At 39.3% G+C, this 19,794-nt stretch overlaps 1 protein-coding gene across 1 annotated transcript in view; it reads right to left on the bottom strand.

Annotated features, from left to right (window-relative positions):
- Positions 1-19,794, bottom strand: part of EYA1 (EYA transcriptional coactivator and phosphatase 1) — a 150,772-nt gene that overhangs the window by 109,864 nt on the left and 21,114 nt on the right. The window contains exons 3-6 of the mRNA XM_045560905.1: positions 18,669-18,746; positions 6,483-6,552; positions 6,014-6,159; positions 2,147-2,284 (exon numbers count right to left, since the gene is read on the bottom strand). Coding sequence (XP_045416861.1) covers positions 2,147-2,284; positions 6,014-6,159; positions 6,483-6,552; positions 18,669-18,746 — 432 coding nt within the window. The remainder of the gene's footprint in view (positions 1-2,146; positions 2,285-6,013; positions 6,160-6,482; positions 6,553-18,668; positions 18,747-19,794) is intronic.

Raw genomic sequence — 19,794 nt, 5'->3', positions numbered from 1 at the left:
GACCGACTATGAAAGTTCCCAAATGCTCTGAATTTCTATACTTAGCTCATGGTAGACTGGTAACTGTGAGGGCACACGCGGGCGCAGGCCCAGGTACCACACACCTGTACCTCTGCTCCAGGAAGGGCACTTCATCCGCCTCCTTCTCACCTTTAGGATCCACTTCTCCTCCAGGAGACCTGGATGCCTGGTGGACAATGGGACCCACTATGGCATCTGTTTATTTCCCTCAAAGCTCCCGGAGGAATTTGCAATTGTGTAATTTATTTGGTTGCTTGTCTACCATCTCTCTCCTTGACAAGAACGAAAGCTCTGTGAGTAAAACACAGCTTGTCTGCCTTATGATCTATTTCATTACTAGAGCCTAGGGCTGTTATATTCATTAATGAAGTTTTTCCATCACTTTTTGTTCTTTTTATCCCTTTACTCAATTGATATTCAGCATGTGTAGAAACAGTGCTTTTCTGAGGCAGCTTAGAAGTTTTGGAATGAGGAACATAAGTAGTATCCTTCTAGTAATAAACTCTATATAAGAGTAACCATTAAATATACCAAACTTTATAATTCAGGCCTTTTTGAACCAAAGGCAAAATCAAATATAAAAAGATTAATGGATATTATCCCACGAAATCTAGTTTGCTGTACAGGAGAAAAAAAAACTGCTTAAAAATGATAAACTGAAAATATATTTATAAAATACTATAAAAGGTTAAGATCTTTAATATAATAAGACAAAACCGAACATTACCATTGAAAAGAAGAAAAGTTACTTTCTCAGTTTCTAAAAAATGTGTGAAAACAAGATATTATCCAATGCGTGCACTCTAATACACAGCACTTCCTTGTGTAAATGTATAAGAAATCCTTAAAAGAGTATAAACAGTTTACTTAGAAATCCTACACTTAAACTTATCCAAAGGAAATAATTAAAGATGTAGATAAGATATGGACCTAGATGTCCAATAATAGAGAATTAAATAAGATACACCCATGGATACCATGCAGCCATTAAAATGATGCTGTAGAGCAGAACCTATTGATGTAAACATATGTTTACAGTATATTTGTTGCCAAAAATAGCAGGTTCCAATACTATATCATACAATATAGTTCCATACGAATATCTCGAAGAATATATATCAAAATTATAATAATAAATGTATAAGGTACAGGATTGTAATTATTTTTGCTTCTTTGTACATTCTAATTTATCTACAATGAATAAACATTAATATAATGAAGAATAAGACAAAAGGTATAAAAAAGATAAAAAACTATAAAAAAAGAACCCCCTTCAATCAAAAAGTGGTAATCAGGGATTTAATTCATCTATGGCTTGGCACGTATTTGGAGGCTGAATATGATTTGTTCGACTGATTCACAGTAAAAATAGGATATTGGCAGAATGTTTAAATTATGTGCAAACTATTCTCCAGTACTTTACAGATGCACTTGCATGATATAATATATGCAAATTATAAGTAATGTCTATTCTTGGAAATAGCTTTGACAATATAAACTTTCAGCTGTCATTCCATTTGACTCGCACTTACATTATGTTTCACCTATAGTTTCATAAACAGAACCCAGAGACAGATTCTTGGAACATTATCTTGAAGATTCATTGGGTGGCTGTAAATCTGATTTACTGGTCTTTGGCAGATCATTTTATAAACACAGATCACATACTTTAGTTCTAGACCTATGATTGCCACCCTCCACCCTCTACCCTATAATAAAAATAAAGAAAACAGCCCTTTTAGAAAACTTAGTTCGTAAAACCAAGTCCTGGAATTTTTTAGCGTATACCACATTACAACCTTTTACATGACTGACTTTTGACTTTTTCATTCCTTTTTTGATTGACAGAAGATGACAAAGGAAGAAACAGCTTCACAAAAAGTTTTACAGCTTTTTGAAAAGAACCTTATAGATCAGTTTAACCTCTTGATGTTATAAACATGGAAATTTAAGCCCAGAGAGTAGGTTAAGTGAAGAGCTGAACTAAAAGCAGGTGTCCTGACTCTAGGCTCAGTACACTTGCCATTGTCACTGACTACTTATACGAAATACCAGATTCTACTTTAGAAATTAACTATCAGCCTATAGGGTTAAGGAAAACAGCAATGTCAATATGTATACAGACCTTGCATCTGGTAGCTGTATGGTGCCTGTCCAGGTTGAGGGGTGCCAAAGCTTGTGCCATAGCTGAGAAATCCTGTCTGTCCAGGTGACTGAGACTGTGACAATCCACCTTCGGTCTTGATGCCTGCCCACAATGCACCTAAATCAGTTAGTGATAGCTTATCTATCTGTTCATTTTCAAAAGCTGGTAAATATACAAAACACACACTTCCACAACTGTTTAGTCACAAATGCTTCCCAATCTTATCTCAGTGACAAACAGTATACATGCTTATAATTGAAATATCACAAAGTATAACTTCAATTTTTTAAAAAATCCAGGATTATTACAGATTTGAATGCCTATTCACCCTATTCTCTCTTGTTCTGCATTCAACTTCCTATAAAATATAGCTCCAGTGATATCATTTCTGTACTTCATTTGGTTGTTTTACAAGAGTTGAAGATCATCTCCTTCATAGTTAAGAAACAGCCATAAGTGAACTTGGCTAAATTATTCCAAAGTTGTTATATTAACTACTATCAAAATAAATTTTTCTCTGAAAAATGATTACAGCCTCTAGCCTCACAGTGGTTTTTCCCCCTTACTCTATCACAAAGCTGATTTTAGTACATAACTCATTTTGAAGTCAGAGGAAGGTTCAGTGGGCACAAAATTAAGCAACATGCAGCAAAGCCTTCTCCTTAACATCTAGGTCCTCTCAGAAAGTAAGCAAAAGGAAGTGGAATACTAAAGAATTGAATCCTGTAAAACAGCATAGGGATTTACAAACAAGTGAAGTTGACAAGCAGTTCCTCTTTTGTCCCTTTTAGTTTCAAATATTCAAATATAATTGTTTTAAATGTAGTCTAAAGTACCTTTGTTTTTATCACAAGGCAGCATGAAAAAATAATGTATCTGTGGCCCCTAAATTGCTTCCCAAAGCACCAGGCTGACATTGTAATTCCAGGACTCGGGTTTGGCAGCGCTGAGGTATACAGCTCAGCTCCAGATCATAATTAAAGACAGTCGTAAAAGTGAACAACTGTCCTTAATTCCCACACAGGGACGAGAGAAATTTCTGCCAAGGGAATTCACATTTTTGAATAATTTTGCTTTGCGCTTAAGATAAATGGTATCTTTAGAATCTAGAATACACAGTAGTCTTACTGTTTATTTCCATTTTAGGGGAATTTCATCAGTAGAATGAAGTTAGGTAATTGTCCTAAGGCAGTGGAAGAATCTGACTCTTGGCTGAGGAGCCTACTCTAATTCCTGGAGTATCTCTAAATAACTTCATAATGACCTTAACATTTAAGTTTTAACACAACCTTAACATTTTTTAAAAATGTGATTTTCCCTGTACAGGCAATCCCAAATCAATGAATAATCTGTACATATAAAGTGACTTTGGAAACACCCCTCCCCAAGACAGGTGGCTTGATGGCTCTAGAAACTCCTTTTCTTTTCATGTTGTCACCACTAGGGATTTCCCCCTTCTTTCTCCATTTGAGGCTACTCTGATCTATTTCCAGCCGTCACCTGTACTACCTCTTGTTTTTAGCCTGAAGTTTCAGGATAGGGATGGCTGTGATAAGAACATGTAAGGAAAAGCAGGAAGAGGCAGGAACTCCCATAGCTGTGCCTCTCTCCATGACTCCTACCTGTAAGATGCCAAAGTCACTTCACTGGTAGACTCCAAGCAGTTCCAGTGAAGAAGAGGATGAATTGTTTTTCCCCATTACTCTACCATTCTCATTACAAAAAGATATGCCTATCTTTTCTTACAGAGTCTAAGGAAAACATCAAGGGGCACACACAAGTCCTTGGGGAAAGCTTTTTAAGACCATCTGGACCTCGATTATCAGCAGTGACAACCCTAAACTATGTGTTCCTGCTTCATGAACAAGCAGAGGGGGAGAAGGCTACCATATTTTTCAATACATTGGCCCAAGGAAAATAGAACCTCTGGTCACAAGCACTTGGGGCATCTCCTTGTACTCAAGGCCCAAAAAGAGAAGAAAGGGGGTGATCAGGAAAATGCTAAGGACTGAAAATTATTCCCATGGGGTTTATAGCCATGGAAAGCTCTGGAATCCAAGCCTTCATCACACTGAGCCATATTCTCACCACCTCCCTGATCCCCACCTATCACTCTCAAATCCCCACCCTCACTCGGCTGCTCCTGATTCTATTCTCAAGACTCTCTGCTCATCTCACTCTACTGGAACAGCTATTTCAGACAAGGACATTCATTAATGCTTTAGAACTGGAAGAGTCCCTACAGCCCAGGTATTAGCCAAAGGAGCTGCCCAGGCCCTGCGACTGAACAAGGGACAGGGAGGCGCATGGGGAGAAAGAAGAAAGGAGGTGGGGGGCTGGCAGCCAAGGCAGTGACGGGAATGGCGCCTTCCCATGGCAGCATTGGTAGGTCGACAGTATTCTGGTCTCCTGTGTGCTGGAAAATACTTTTACACTTGAAATAACCATCTTACACATAAATTTTGAGAATATAAATTGGAAACCGCCTTGACTCCTATTAGACAGAATGGAAGCTGCACAACGCATATCATAGATTCTTTTTTCTCTTTTAGCCCAAGAACAGTTTGAAAGTAAATTACAGATAAATTTGACCCATATCTAATATTATCATGAGAAACTTTCTGAATAAAAGTTATGGAAATGAAAGACAATTCCAGAAATTCCATTTTAAGGCTGTTTCTAAAGTCTACTTTAAAAACATCTAACTAGATAACATTCAGTTCTGACAGGTTTGAAATAAAGCTATAAAGGCTTAAGTTATATATAATCTAGACTTTTATTTCTATATATTTCATAAGAAATTCATAAATGGTCAATTTTGTTTGAGGTAAAGACAGAATTAAGAGGAATAAGGTAATTTATCTAATTATTAGTGAAATGCTTAAAGAACATCAGTAATACTTTCACCATATTGCAGAAAAGAGTACTACAAAACAGTATCAGCAGAAGCACAATTAGAATATTGGTCACAAAAAATATATTTCTGTGCAACAAGTACAAAATTACTTATTCTATTAGTTCTTTCCTCCAAGTGTCCACATACTTTTTCTTGATCACTAGTTTTATTTTTTTCTTAATAAAATGCCAATAATTCATATATTTTTATTCAGTTCAATTTGTTTAAAATTGCAATTGCAATTCAATTGAAGAAAAGGCATCTCGAAACTCTAAGGCTTTTTTAAAAATTAAACTTTGGGATTTTGCTGGATTTATTTTTAATTTACAGGTATTGACCCTGTAACAATTGAGTTAAATTACACCAAGATAAAGATAATCTCCAGGTGGGGAGGAACAAATAGTGATGTGAGCTTTAAATGTTTCCCGATTTGCCTCTTCAAAGTGCAGTCCGGGCGGTGATACATAGATCACTTTTCCTAATGGTTGATAACGGTGAAATTTGAGAAGACTCCCACCCTCAGGTTTAGAGTGAGAGTTTGTTGAATGCCACTTGTACTTCCCTAATCACAGCTGTGCATCTGATAAATAGGAAATGAATCTTTACTCCAAAAGACTTCATTCACAGAAGTTTTATCGCAAATATGCACAAAAATATTTTGGATTCCAGAGCCGAGGGCTCAAATGGCAAACTCAGAGGTGAGATATACACGGAGAAAAATGAGAGCCAGAGGGCACACGAACCACGCAATCTGTTTGCCACCTCTGACCTCAAGGCAAGGAGCCACCAGTTCTCACAGTGCTCTTTAGAAATCATCATAGTAAGAATTTAGACATGAAAGGTGACAACACTTTCTAAAGTGGCCCCCAGATTGACAGTCTTTAAGGACCACTCAAAAACACACATATGCCCACTAGATAACGTCGCCGCTACAGTGGCAGGTTACTCACCATAGGAGGAAATTCCATACGGCTGTCCCGGCTGTGGGTATGTGGCGTAGGCTGTAGCTTGTTGCATTCCTGTGGTAAACTGTGTTTGCCCATATGCAGCCATAGTTTGTGAGGAAGGAGTAGGGAGAATATGTGGGTATGGTCTGCTATTTGTCAGAAATGACAGAAAATAGAAAGCCCATGCATTAGATGGAAACATGCAAGGTAACCGATTAACAACCACATCACAAATTCCAGTTAAAGATTGTATCTTAAAGTAAAACTTTCAAATATAATAGACAAAGCACTGAAAGACTTCGGTGTCTCTACTACATGATGCTCAACATAAATTGTTTAAACATATTTACGTCTCTAGGAAACACACTCTCATTTAAATTAAGATGGAACATGTGGGCACAGACATGACTTGAAATAAGGTAAAAGTCTACTCAGAAAAGTTATTGATTGATTAAGAGAAAATACATCTTACTTGGAAGGATAAATCTGTGGTGGAGAGAACTGATGAGTTGGTCTTGGGCTGAAACTACTGCTCCCAATTGCTGAAACAAACAAACAAACAATGCACAATAATCCAAACATAATACAAAATACGTAGAAAGCATTGATGTATTTTGAACTATGGTTTGGCCATATAAAATTTCGATTATTTGTCCTCTATGACCTACAAAAATGGCAATTTCACATGGTCTGACCTAATAGAAAGTTAAACTATAAAAAGGAACTGATAGGAACTGATTAAGTGGCTCTAATTTTAAACGAACTCTTAAAGTCGTAGTCTTGTTAAATACCTGTCAGCATGCTGTAATGGCTTTTACAGTGGCAATGCTTTAAGAGGACAAGGCGTCCTGGCTACTGTTTGGAAAGTCATGCTGAAAGGGAGGTATGAAGTTGAACTGCGGGGTTGGGCAGGACCGTGAAAGGTCACCTTGTCCATTATCTGTGCTCAACAGGGACACACAAACCCGAGGCTGCATTACCAAGAAACGTGGTCTAATCTTCTCTCAGGTGAGGAGAAATAGGATAGATCCTCATTTGCCTGCACTGATTTAGCAACGTTTTGTATAATAGTAAAAATGCATTCCTATAACTATCTTAAACTTCTCAAGTTGCAAGCTAAGCCTGTTTTTTCTTGTGCTGATCTGGGTGTTCCTTTGCCTTTTAGTTATATGCATTCAACTTTAATGTTCAAGTAAAAAACCTTTTTTTTGCTTTTTTTTTTTTTGAAAGAGGTATTTAAGCATTCAAGCAGAACTTAATTTCTTTGTAATCACATTTACTTGATTCAATATGTTTCAGAAACACACTAAACTTCTGTCAAATGTACTTTCACTCTCACCCTGAACCAAAGAAGCAAAAATCCATGTTAACTCACCTAAGGCTGTAAAATAGTTCTCAGTTTCTTCTGTGTAAATAAGGACACTCTATTTACATATATGTACGAGTATATAAACATCTAGACATATTTATATTTCTGTGTAAATTTGTACCCATATAAGTAAATTTTTCTCTCAAACTCCCTAATCTCTACCTGGCTAAGATGCATATTCTTTGGTACAATTATTATTAGATGTAAGAGGTTTATTTTCTTCTTCCACTAATAATTACTGCCTTCAGAGGCTCTACCATTAATATTTATTAATAGTATTCTACATTACAAACCCATTCAGAAGGTTCCATGCACTCAAAGTTTTATATATTTTTCACGTTGTCACATCAGTACATCTATGTTTCTCAAATTTATTTTCCAGCCCATGTTTGGGAGAACAGTGGTAAATTGGACTAGAATCTCCAAATCTATGAATAATCCTTTCCGTGTGAAACAAACGAGGCCTAATGCCCAGTGACAATAGAACAGATCTGGATTAGTATTACTCTTGCAAGCTCCCAGACTGCAACCATCTGGCCGCCCGCTCGGCACAGATGGACTTGGACTGCAGAGATGGCAGGCCAACGCAGCTGGTGGCCCGTCTTTTGGCACTTACTGAGTCACTACTCTGTTCCAGGTGCTGCGCTAGATGCTGCAAATGCAAACATGCAAAGACAGGTTCTGTCTGCTACACGTGAGAATGTTGACACACAAAGGAGCTGTGGGACAATTTGTTAAATATGGCAATTTATAGAAGGGAGGGATTAGTGAGAGAACACTGGAACTATAAAGACTACCATTTGCCTGGGTCATCTGCGGCTACAACCTCTTTCTTCTCTTCTCCTCTCTAATTCCTAAAAGAGGCCCAGGGTAAGGTGGACTTATCCAGCAGAGCTACTGGAGGAGTAATATGATTAAAAATAATCGTTTAAAAAGCAAACAACAAAAAAATGCAATGGCACCTGATGGCAGAAGCCACAGAAACCCTTTTATCCTTTTCTGGCTCTCTTGTCTATGTTTTTCAAATTGTGGGTCATGACCCACAAAAAGTTCATAAACCCAACTTAATAGGTTGCACACAGTAATTGTTTTTCTTACAAACAACAGAATAGAAGATATCAGGGATATTACACAGGGTAAGGTATATTCTGTGGAGCTTTGATTTAGATTATATGCACAGTATGCATCTACGTGAAGAACGATTAGGAGGCTGCAGAGTGTGGTAATTAAACAGAGGTTCTGGAATCAGAATTTAATTTCAGCTCAGATTCAAATCCCAATTCTTCTATGTGGTCTTAGTCAATTTATTCCCTCTCAGCTTTAATACGTTCTCCTGTAAAATGATGGCAGTAATACTACCTAGGTACTTCATAGGACTGTTGTGAAGACTAAAGGAGATAATGGACATAAAGTGAATAACACTACATTGTATGTGTAATAAATGTTTATTTTCTCAGATTCCCAGATTCCCACTATATTTGCCGCCAAACTTCCCCTTCCTATATTTTCCTCCAGTTTCATGTATTCTTAAAAATTTTTAATTATTATGGGTGCATAATAGTTGCATATTTTTATAGGGTACCTGTGATGTTTTGATGCAGGCATACAACGTGAATTAACCAAATCGTGGTAATCAGGGTCTCCATCACCTCAGGCATCTATCACTTCTTTGTGTTAGGAACATTCCAGTTTCACTCTTTTAGTTATTTTAAAGTATATCCTAACTTATTATTGATTGTAGTCACTTTGTTGTGGTATCAAATGTGCCCTTCCTTTTCTACTTTGAATTCTGTTCAACAGACAGCATCAGCATCTGTCCAGCAATGTGTTTAAAGGTGGGATTCTCTGCTCTCATTTTACACAGGAGGGACCAGGGATGAAGGGAAGTAACACATCCAAGCAAATGAGTGGGGAGCTTGGTATTAGAAGCCAAGTCTGCCTAACTTCTTCCACCAAAACATACTATCTCCTGACGCCCTAGCTAGAAACTAGAAACCTCAACATCATCTCATTTTTTCCCTCTATTTCATGAGTCTCAAGTCATTCACCCACCCCAAGTCCAGAAATTGCCTACTGATCTGTCCTGTGTGCTCCATCCCTACTCTAAGGATTCCAGTCCCAGTTCAGGTCCTCATTATGTCTCCCCCTAGATCAGTGTAACAGCCTACAGCTACTGTCCCTGTGTCCCACTTGGGGACAGCCACCCTTTGCCCTTCGGCTCTCATTACTGCCACCACAGTGATCTTTCTTAAATGGAAACCTCTTCACATTCACCCTCCAGCTTACAACCTTTTGACTGCTCACATTATCCCTGTGATAAACTCCAAATTTCTTGCCAAAGTGTGCAAAGAGATTCAAGCTTCAGCTCCCTCCTAGGTTTAGTATTATCTAGCCTCCCTGGACTTCAGGACTGCCCGGCTGTGTCACGCATTTTTATATCTGTCTTGGTTGTTCACACTAGACTCTTCTGTCTTATAATGCTCTTCTTTCCTCTGCCTGACAAACACTTGCTCCATCATGGGGACTAACACATCATTTTCTCTTTGGGATAATGTCTTCCTTCTTGGCACTTTCTTGGAATGTCACAAACATTGGCAACATAGCACTCATCTCATCGAATTACAGCTAGTGTATGTAGTATACAGATGGTTACTTTCCTCTGCTAACCCTGAGCTTCTGGGACCAGGGACTTCTTGCTCTCCTCTGTTTCTTCAGCACCTGACAGGGCCTGGCACGTGGGAAGTCATCAGTAAACAATATTCGTTTAAAAAGAATGTGAGATTCAGGTCTTAAGTAGATTTTTTTAAAACCACATGATTTGAACAATGGTTCAGTTATTTTAAGTTATTTATAAACAAACATACTTAACCTGATTCAGCTCTTTGGCAATGTAAATTGGAGTAAGGTGTATTCCTTATGAAATAAATGTGAAGAACTTACAATGCCATCCTGCTGCTACTCATCTAATTATATACACTGAAAATTGTTGAATATCTCAAGTGCCATATATTAAGCCAGATCTTTTGGGCTTTGTCTTAAATCCAAACCCCTGCAAGCTCTATGCAGCCTACAGTCAAAAATCTGCCATCTTATACTTCAAGTATTTTTTTCCTAAATGGCCTAAAACATCTTTAACTTTCTTAAACAGTCATCTAGGAAGTCAGACTTAATTTTAATTTCATGGGACTAGAATAACCCCAAGCAAAGGGAATGCCCCCAGATCATCTATCAAGGTAAATAAAATGGTCATTTTACCATTAGTAAACTCCAGAGTACACACGCCACAGAGCCTTGGGAGCATGTGAACCACCAGTCCCTCCTTATCTGTTTTAGAACAGTTGTTTTCAGTTATTCCATTCTTTTTTCCTAGTTCCAACATATAATTTAAAGAAGCTCCTCAAACCTTGTAGGAGAGGAGAGGAGAACCCAAAGTGAATAATAATCACTAGCTTGAGAATCCACTGGGAAGGAGGACAGAAACTTCAAAATCAGCATGTCCTTAGTTCACTGCTCCTACAGGCTCCCATTCTATCGAGGCAGCACCATTCAGCCAGATAAGCAGGTCAAAAGCTGGAAGTAAGTCTTGACTCTTCTCTTTCCCCCACTCCTCACCATCCCTTTTGTCCTAAGTCCAGTCTGCTTTCCCTTCAACACACACCCAAATCTCACCACTTCACACTTCTCCTCTATCATTTTGCTCCAATCACTGACACTACGACAACTAGAGAAGGCACATTCTGGTTCTGCCGCTGCAGGGCATGTACCTGAACAAGGGTCCAGCTGCTAAGCTCTGGAATCCACATGTGCAAAATCAGAGAGGTCACATTTTAAAGGGTTTCCCTTGACCAATGACAGTGCATCAGGGACACCAAGGCAGCCTGTTCCTGGGAGGCCTTGGACTCCTCTGATGGCCTTGAAGAAACATCCTTAGGATGCCAGGAAGCCTTGGATACTCCCACCTAACCTAACCTTCCTTCCTTCCCTCTGCCCTCTTTTCCCTTAACAGAATCCTAGCAAGTTCAGTCCCGCCAGGTGGCTCTTCTAGAAAGACCTGAGCTAACACAGTCGTCTTTCTTCTAAGCCAGGCAAATGCTGGTCTCCCTGCTTCCCCTGCCCTTTCTCCTCTCCTCTCCATAAAGCACCTTCCATGCAACAGTGATCTCTTAAAAATATAAATTAGATCATGCCACAACCTCCTGACCCTCAACTCCAAGCCCTCCATTATCCTATCGCTTCTAGCTTAACCCAAACTTATTCCCTCACTTCCCAAGATTTCGGCTGAGATGCTATCTCCTCAGAGCAGGTCCTCTAAGAAAGACCCCCGCCCTCTCCCCCACCATATTCTTTGATCAGCTTTCATTTTCTTCACAGCACTTTTCACTGCCTATTTACGCACACTGACACCTGCCACTTACCCATGTGTTACCCGTCTCTCCCGCAAGAATGAAATCTCCACGAGGGCAAGGACCCTGTCTGCCTTTTCACTGCTTATATTCTCACTGCCTACAACACTGCTTGGCATACAGTAGGTGCTCAATAACTAATTGTTGAAAGAATGAGTCAGACCCACAGCATTATATCTGTTTATGAGCAATTAAAAAAAATAAAGAAACCATATTTGTCACGTGTGATATTTTTTGTCCTCCAGAAGCATTCTTGTTTCTATTCTCAATTTTCAAATATTAATACCACCAGACATCAACTCTGTATGATCAATATCAACATCTGGTGTTTTATTTAACAACTTAATAACAAATTTAGGCTTTGTGGAAATGGCAGCAGCAAAGATATTAAAAATATATTCTTTTCAGGCCGGGCGCGGTGGCTCAAGCCTGTAAACCTAGCACCTGCGAGGCCGAGGCAGGCGGATTGTTTGAGCTCAGGAGTTCGAGACCAGCCTGAGCAAGAGCGAGACCCCGTCTTTACTAAAAATAGAAAGAAACTATATGGACAGCTAAAAATATATATATAGAAAAAATTAGCCGGGCGTGGTGGCACATGCCTGTAGTCCCAGCTACTCGGGAGGCTGAGGCAGTAGGATCGCTTAAACCCAGGAGTTTGAGGTTGCTGTGAGCTAGGCTGATGCCACGGCACTCACTCTAGCCCGGGCAACAGAGTGAGACTTTGTCTCAAAAAAAAAAAAAAAAAAAAAAAATATATATATATATATATATGTTCTTTTCAATCTTTATTGTTCTTAAATTTTATTTAATTAATTAATTTATTTGAGACAGAGTCTCACTCTGTTGCCCAGGCTAGAGTGCTATGGCATCAGCCTAGTTCACAGCAACCTCAAACTCCTGGGCTCAATTGATCCTCCTGCCTCAGCCTCCCCAGTAGCTGGGACTACAGGCACACCTCACCATGCCTGGATAATTTTTTCTATTTGTAGTAGAGATGGGGTCTTGCTCTTACTCAGGCTGGTCTCGAACTCCTGAGCTCAAGCGATCCTCCTGCCTCAGCCTCCCAGAGTGCACGGCTTACAGCTGTGAGCCACCTTGCCCTGCTTGTTCTTAAATTTTAAATCATTAAAATATTGCTTTCCATTGGTAAACAGTACATGAGCAAAACATCACAATATTTTGAAAGCATGATAACCAACCTTGTGATTTTTCAATCCAGCCGCATGCCTTGGAAAACCAAACCTTCCCCTTCATTCTCCCCATCCCAGGATATCTGAGTGACTTCCTGGAAAAGAGTGAGGCTCACCATCTCCTAAACCCTTTAAGATGCTAGGGTGCCTTGAAAGACGGAGGTGGAGACAGTGATCGCCAGCATCAGAGTGGCTCCATTTCTTCTTTATCCTTGTTGTCTATTTTCTTAAGACACTAAGAATAGTTGGGATGGGGAGTTTTAAGTGTATGCGAATTTTTAAGCCATTGTGGAGAAGAAAGTAGGAATGGTGACCACAGAGGTTAAAAGACCAGCTTGGAGTTAAAGGAGACTTCTTTTTCTGTTCCCCCAAACCCTCAGCCCTCCAACATGCCATGACTTTTGTATCTTTACTCATTCAAAAAAGAAAGAAAAGGTAAAAGACAATAAAAGAATATCCATTCCCTGGTGCTCTGTGTTTTCTACACCTTGATCCAACTCCCTAGCTCCCTGATTCTTTCTCCTCTGTATCCAGCATAGACACTCAATCTATGTATGGAAACCAAGATACTTTATAGCTTCAGCCTCTTCACTAAATAACCCCTCCACCTTCAGCTAAGCCCTTATTTCTCCTGCATATCTTTTTCAAGTAGAGGCTTCTGACTTTCTCAGATTCCAGGCATCACAAAGACCTGAACACATATCTTAATTGCTGCTTCTTTCAAACCGTTGGTTTTCTGCTCTCTGGCAAAACCTTCCCTTCTCTGAGGTTCAAGACAGCTCTTCAATACTTCCATGAATGACTTGCCTCCTGGCTACTGCCTTGTATTTATCAAAAACTTCAGTGCTTTGCTGCATCTCCTAACAATCCCCAGCATTATCCTAGGTCATACATCCAACACTTTTTCATTGTGTCTAGACCTCAACCCTGGCCTTCTACTTCAGTTATCAAGCTCAAGACCACATCCTGACTCTCCCCCCCTCATTCCATGGTCTCCAGCCACAGCCACACTGACCAATTCATTCATTTCCTTAACATTTACTGAGCATTTCCTTTGTGCTTGATACCATGATAGGACAAACAGGATCTTAGTTCTGATAGGGCTACTATTCAGTAGGAAGACAGGCACTGACAAACAATTTTAAAAGGAGTAATGAATGCTGAGGAAGGGAAGTATAGAGAACTAACCACAGAAGCGTGGGGTGGAGGCCTCATGAGTTTGAAATTAAGTAAGGAGCATCATCATCTCTGTCCAGAATATTCATTCCTTTATTCTCATTTCACACATTCTCCAACCTCATCAGGAGATGCAGGATCCATGACGTCCTTATCTTCTCTCAAGGTATCAGTTCCTACCTTCTCCTTCTTTCTACTTATCTTGGATACATGAATAATTATTTTAAATCCTTCTTCTACTGATACACTTAATTCTCTTAACTCAATATTCTCCCATGCCCTCACTGGCAAATCCTTGCCCCTGGATCAAGCCCAGGGTCTTTACACCTGAGCTGCTAAGCCCTGGTAGGGAAAAACTGCTCTACCATAGACATTCCACGCTCACTAGCTCCAGCCTTGTTCAGACCTTGGGCTCTACTGCCAATCCTTTTCTGTGTTTCTAAGCAGCTTCACACCTCCCCTTTCCCCACTGCATCTATTTCCATCTTCTCCAACTCTTCAAGCCCACCACTACTCTCACTTTGAGTCACTTCAGAGAAAAAAAGTAGAAGCCATCATTCATTCATTCATATACCTGTTAATTGATCAAGCAAACATGTGAGTGCCTAATATGTGGCAGGTAGTGTCTCAGGTGTTAGGGATACAGAGGTGAACAAAAGATGGCAAGATGCCGGCCCTCACAAGCTTATATCCTGGTGGGGTGAGAATCTACCAATAAACATAGTGCACAAAAAATGATACACTTTGCAAAAGGTTCCGAGTGTTAAGGGGCAGGGACAGTGGGGGACCCAGCCTGTCAGAGAGAACAGGAGCGAGGAGAGCTATGCATCTCGGAGTAGGATGCTCAGGGGGGGCCTCGACGAGAAGGTGAGGTTTGAGCACAGACTAGAAGGCAGTGAGCCAGGCAAGCAGGTACATGGTGAGGGCGCACGGTGAGCCTACTGGGGGAACAGCAGCAAAGGAGCCAGGCGACCAGGCAAGAGAGTCACCGGAGCAGATGGTGATGGGGCCTGTGGGCTTTTGTAAGGATTTGGCTCTTACCCAGAGACGAATGGGTGCCACTGGAAGGGTATGAAGGGTGGAATCAGACAGGAATTCCCCCAATGTATTGCTCCCTCCTCCACTTCAAACTGCTTTGCACTACCTCCCATTGCATCTTCCCCAATGTCTCTCTGAAAAAGTTATTCCCTTTCTAGACTGATCAACTTCTGTCTTGGATTTAGGCTATTACTATCCCATCAGGTACTTTCTTCCATCAATGAGCCACCTGTTTTGCCCAAACCTTTAATTTCACTTCTGTCAACTTTGTGTCAGCAGCATGACACCAGCCGGACCTAAACGCCACCCTGCTCTCTCCTGCACCACCCTCCCTTCCCTTCCTTGACCACTGCAGTACTTGAAAAACATTTTTTTCTTCCTAGGCTCTGCTTCCTCACCTTATTACACCTTCCATTCATTTGACAAACTTTGGGAGCACATACTGTCTGCTAGGAGCTATGCTGGAGACACAGGAATAGGGAATGTGGTCCAGCAGGGACAAGGGAAAGCGAAATCCATCAGCCCACTGAAACCACCATAGGCTAAACCACTGATGCTTGTAACTTTATTTTTTAAAGTTGCAAGAAGAGCACAAATACTTCCCAGATAGCCTTCATCCAAATTCCCCAACATTTTGTTATTCCATTAGCTTCATCTTCTCTTTCCTCTACATGTGTCAATGCATACACAGATACATTCCACATTCGTTTGGAGTCTTTATATATGATGTCCTTTTACTCATAAATACTTCAGTGTGTATTTCTTAAAAAAAATTCCTTTACTACAGTACAGTTATCAAAATCAGGAAAAAGTGATGCAATGCTATTTTCCACAGATCCTTTCAAAAAAACGTATCTCTTCGTAGTATATGATTTTTAACTCATACTTTAAAATTATTACTTTTTAAAAGTATAAATGTTATACATATGTGTTGTAAAAAAAATTTAAAACAAGATAAAAGTAGAAGGGATAAAATTCAAATTATTTTCCACCATCTAGAGAAAATCACCATTAATTTTTATACCTATACGCACAGGCCCATATACATACACACAAACGCCTTTTTAGAAAAGCAAAACTATGTGGTTATACCAAACACTATTCTTTTGTAACCTGCTTTTTCAGTTAATATACTTAACATTTTCTTATGTCATTAAGTTTTCTTTGAAATTCTTAATAGCTGTGTATGAAACCATCACATAAACAGTGCTTCCTTGAAATTTTTTCCTGCCTTCACTTCCAGTTCAACATTCTTGCTTCTTCCTGAATTCAACTGTTTTCTTTTTTTTTTTTTTTGAGACAGCGTCTCACTTTTTTGCCCGGGCTAGAGTGAGTGCCGTGGCGTTAGCCTAGCTCACAACAACCTCAAACTCCTGGGCTTAAGCGATCCTACTGCCTCAGCCTCCCGAGTAGCTGGGACTACAGGCATGTGCCACCATGCCCGGCTAATTTTTTCTATATATATTTTAGTTGGCCAGATAATTTCTTTCTATTTTTTTAGTAGAGATGGGGTCTCGCTCTTGCTCAGGCTGGTCTCGAACTCCTGACCTTGAGCGATCCACCTGCCTCGGCCTCCCAGAGTGCTAGGATTACAGGCGTGAGCCACCGCGCCCGGCCTCAACTGTTTTCATTTGATCCTCTGCCCGTCTCTTATACATACTGGCTTTCATGGAGTTTTGTCTTCAACCCTATTATACCTAACTAGCTTCAACTCCCTGTACATTTTCAAAATTTCCATTCCAAATCTTTCCTGAGCTCCAAACCCGAATATGCTTGACATCTTCAGGTGGATGTTCCCTCATATTCAACACACCCCAAACTGAGGTCCCCATCTTTCTTTATCAACCATGCCCCTCCTGGATTCCCCAGCTCTTAACTTCTCTCTGCCTTGCTCACCCCTGTACCAATTAGTCACTGATGACTATAAATTCTACTTCATAAACATAACTAATCCATCACCTGCCCATACCCATTGCCAATGTCTTAGCTCACGTCTTCAATATTTCTTGCCTAAATTAATAGAAAAAAAATCTCTGACTGGTTTCTCCGATTCAGTTTACCTGCCTCCGATCTGTCCTGCCATCACAGCCATGAATATGATCACGCAGCTGTTCCTTTGATGCCTCCCACTGCACTAGGGATAAAACACAAACTCCATGCTGGACACACAAGCCTCTTCAGAGACTGGCCCCTGCCCCCCTCTGCATCGTGCCCTCTCCATCGCTGCTCACACCATACACACCAGGAACACTGAGCCATTAGTGCTTCCCCCAAGCTCCAAGCCCTCTGTGCCCCACATGTTGACATCCCTCTACCCAGAGTTCTACATGTACTTTTTTCCTACTCATTTTTTAAGACTGAGTATCTACTCCAGAACACCTTCTCTGACCACCTCACTCCAACCCAGTCTCCGTTGGGTCCCTTCCTGGGTATTCCTTGGGCTCCCTGGGATTCCCACTGGCATTCATTACCAAACTGTACTGTAACGGTCTGGTCATTTGTTCATCCCACCAATCCCTGAACCAGGACCACTTCACACCTCTATGAATCCATAATGGCACCAACCACATTGCCTAGCATAAGTCAAATTCTAGTAAATGTTTTTTGAAAGAACAAATTGACATAACACCTTTGTTATTTCCTTATTGCTTCTATCTGCTATCATTAGCATGAAAGTTGTGCATTTACATTTCTTTTTATATCTACATATAATTCCTTTTAGTTGTGGTACGTATTAAGTAAATGATCCTGAGAGTTAGATGAAATCAGTCACAAATTTATGAAAGGACAGTATTTCCAGTTGAGATTTTATAAATATAGAAGATAATATGAAAAGGTTTAAAATTTTAAGAATTACCTCTGATACAAATAATTTTTAAAGCTGGGCTGAGTAACGTGGCAAATATATGATCACGATCTTACAGTTACTTTATCATCAGTCAATTTCTTATCAGTAATTTCATTATGACAGGTGTGAAATGAATATTTTATTTATTGGAAGCAGGTTTTATTAATTTCAAAGAGAATAAAAACTAACATAAGACCCTAATGCTTCTTTAAGAGTCTACTTAAGGTAGATCTATAGCTGACATGACAGTTACTTAGGATCATAGCTCGATAAGTCTACTTAGGGGCTATAAGACATAAGAAGCCAAATTATGCCTACCCAGATTTGCATGATTGGAAAAATGGTATAAATGAAGGACAATGGTAGAGGGTCACTATTAGCATAATAAAGATAATTTAGTAGAAGAAAGGAGAAGAACAAAACCCCTTTTATCGCCTTTATTTTCAGCAAATACTTCATCACACTAAATAAAAACAACAGAATTGGTAATATATGTCTTTGAGCAAAGCTATATTTTTATATGTATATATACGTAAATAAATACACACATAGGTATACACACAGATATATTTATGTATATAAACTAGAAAAAATTGTTTAGTATTAATATGAAAACCTAATATTTATTTCTTACCTGAACCTGAGAAATTGTCTAAAGACCCGTCTGCTGTTGTTGAAGCTGTTTCACTGCTGCTCATTGGCTCTGTTTTAACTACAAAAATAAACATATGATATATCCAGTTAATAGTTATTTGTAAAGACATGGGCAAGAACATATAAAACTCAAAATATTGATAAGAAAATCATTTTTTAAAACAATCTTTTCCTATTTGAACATAAATCAGACTAATATTCCTAAAAGAATCCTTTCAAAAAGACATTCACATATTGTTTTTTTCTCCCTAAGGAAACAATCTATTGTGATAAGTTACCCTGTAAAAGAAGCACTTTAAACTAAAAGCAATTCAATTCATTTACTAAATTACTTATTAATAAATGATTGTCTCTCAAGATATACATAATGTGATGTAAAATTATTTCCTGGGGTTGTAGAAAAATCTTTGTTATTCAGCCAAACAGAGTCAAAAGGTTTGAACAAAAAGATTGGAAGAAGTATGAAATAAGTGGCTGTCCTTAACACCAACAGGTTTCCGTGATGTGCAAGAAAAGGTGCATAGATACCTACGCACACACACTCGCACACGCATGCACGCAGTTTCTTGGTTACCCACCATGGCTAAAAAACAGAGTGCTCAATTTAACAGACTATTATTACCACCTAGCCATATCTGAGTGCCAATTCTCAATATTTTATGTATGCTGAGTACCAAAAACACAGTAAATCCAAATGAAGCAGAAAATGAAGTTATCCATTTCAAAATAATACTGATGGCAGGCAGTCTGCGGAATACATATATGCTCTTTGGTCAAGTCCCTTTGGGCTGTAAAATAACTTTTAGATTTATGCTACGGATTCTCCAAAGCAATCCACTCCGCTGCTATGGTGACAGTGTTACTGCATCCCTACCAAACAGAATAACCAGACCACCTCAGACATCTACCTTTTTTCTCCCTAGTTTTAGATTTATTTTTTTAAGCAAAGAAATAGCATTATTGTTTTCCCTAGAAACTACTGGTGAAGTGCCATGATCAGAATCTGCCGAGCCTACTTAGTTGAAGTTATTCATTCCCTATTAACAGGTTTTCAGAAAGAGTACAGTAATATTTTAAAGGATACCTTACCTACAAATCAATAACAT

This window comes from Lemur catta, chromosome 9 (assembly GCF_020740605.2).
Source record: "Lemur catta isolate mLemCat1 chromosome 9, mLemCat1.pri, whole genome shotgun sequence".
Taxonomy (NCBI): Eukaryota; Metazoa; Chordata; class Mammalia; order Primates; family Lemuridae; genus Lemur; species Lemur catta.
Note: the sequence above shows the minus strand (reverse complement) of the source record. Positions and strands in the feature narration are given on the sequence as shown.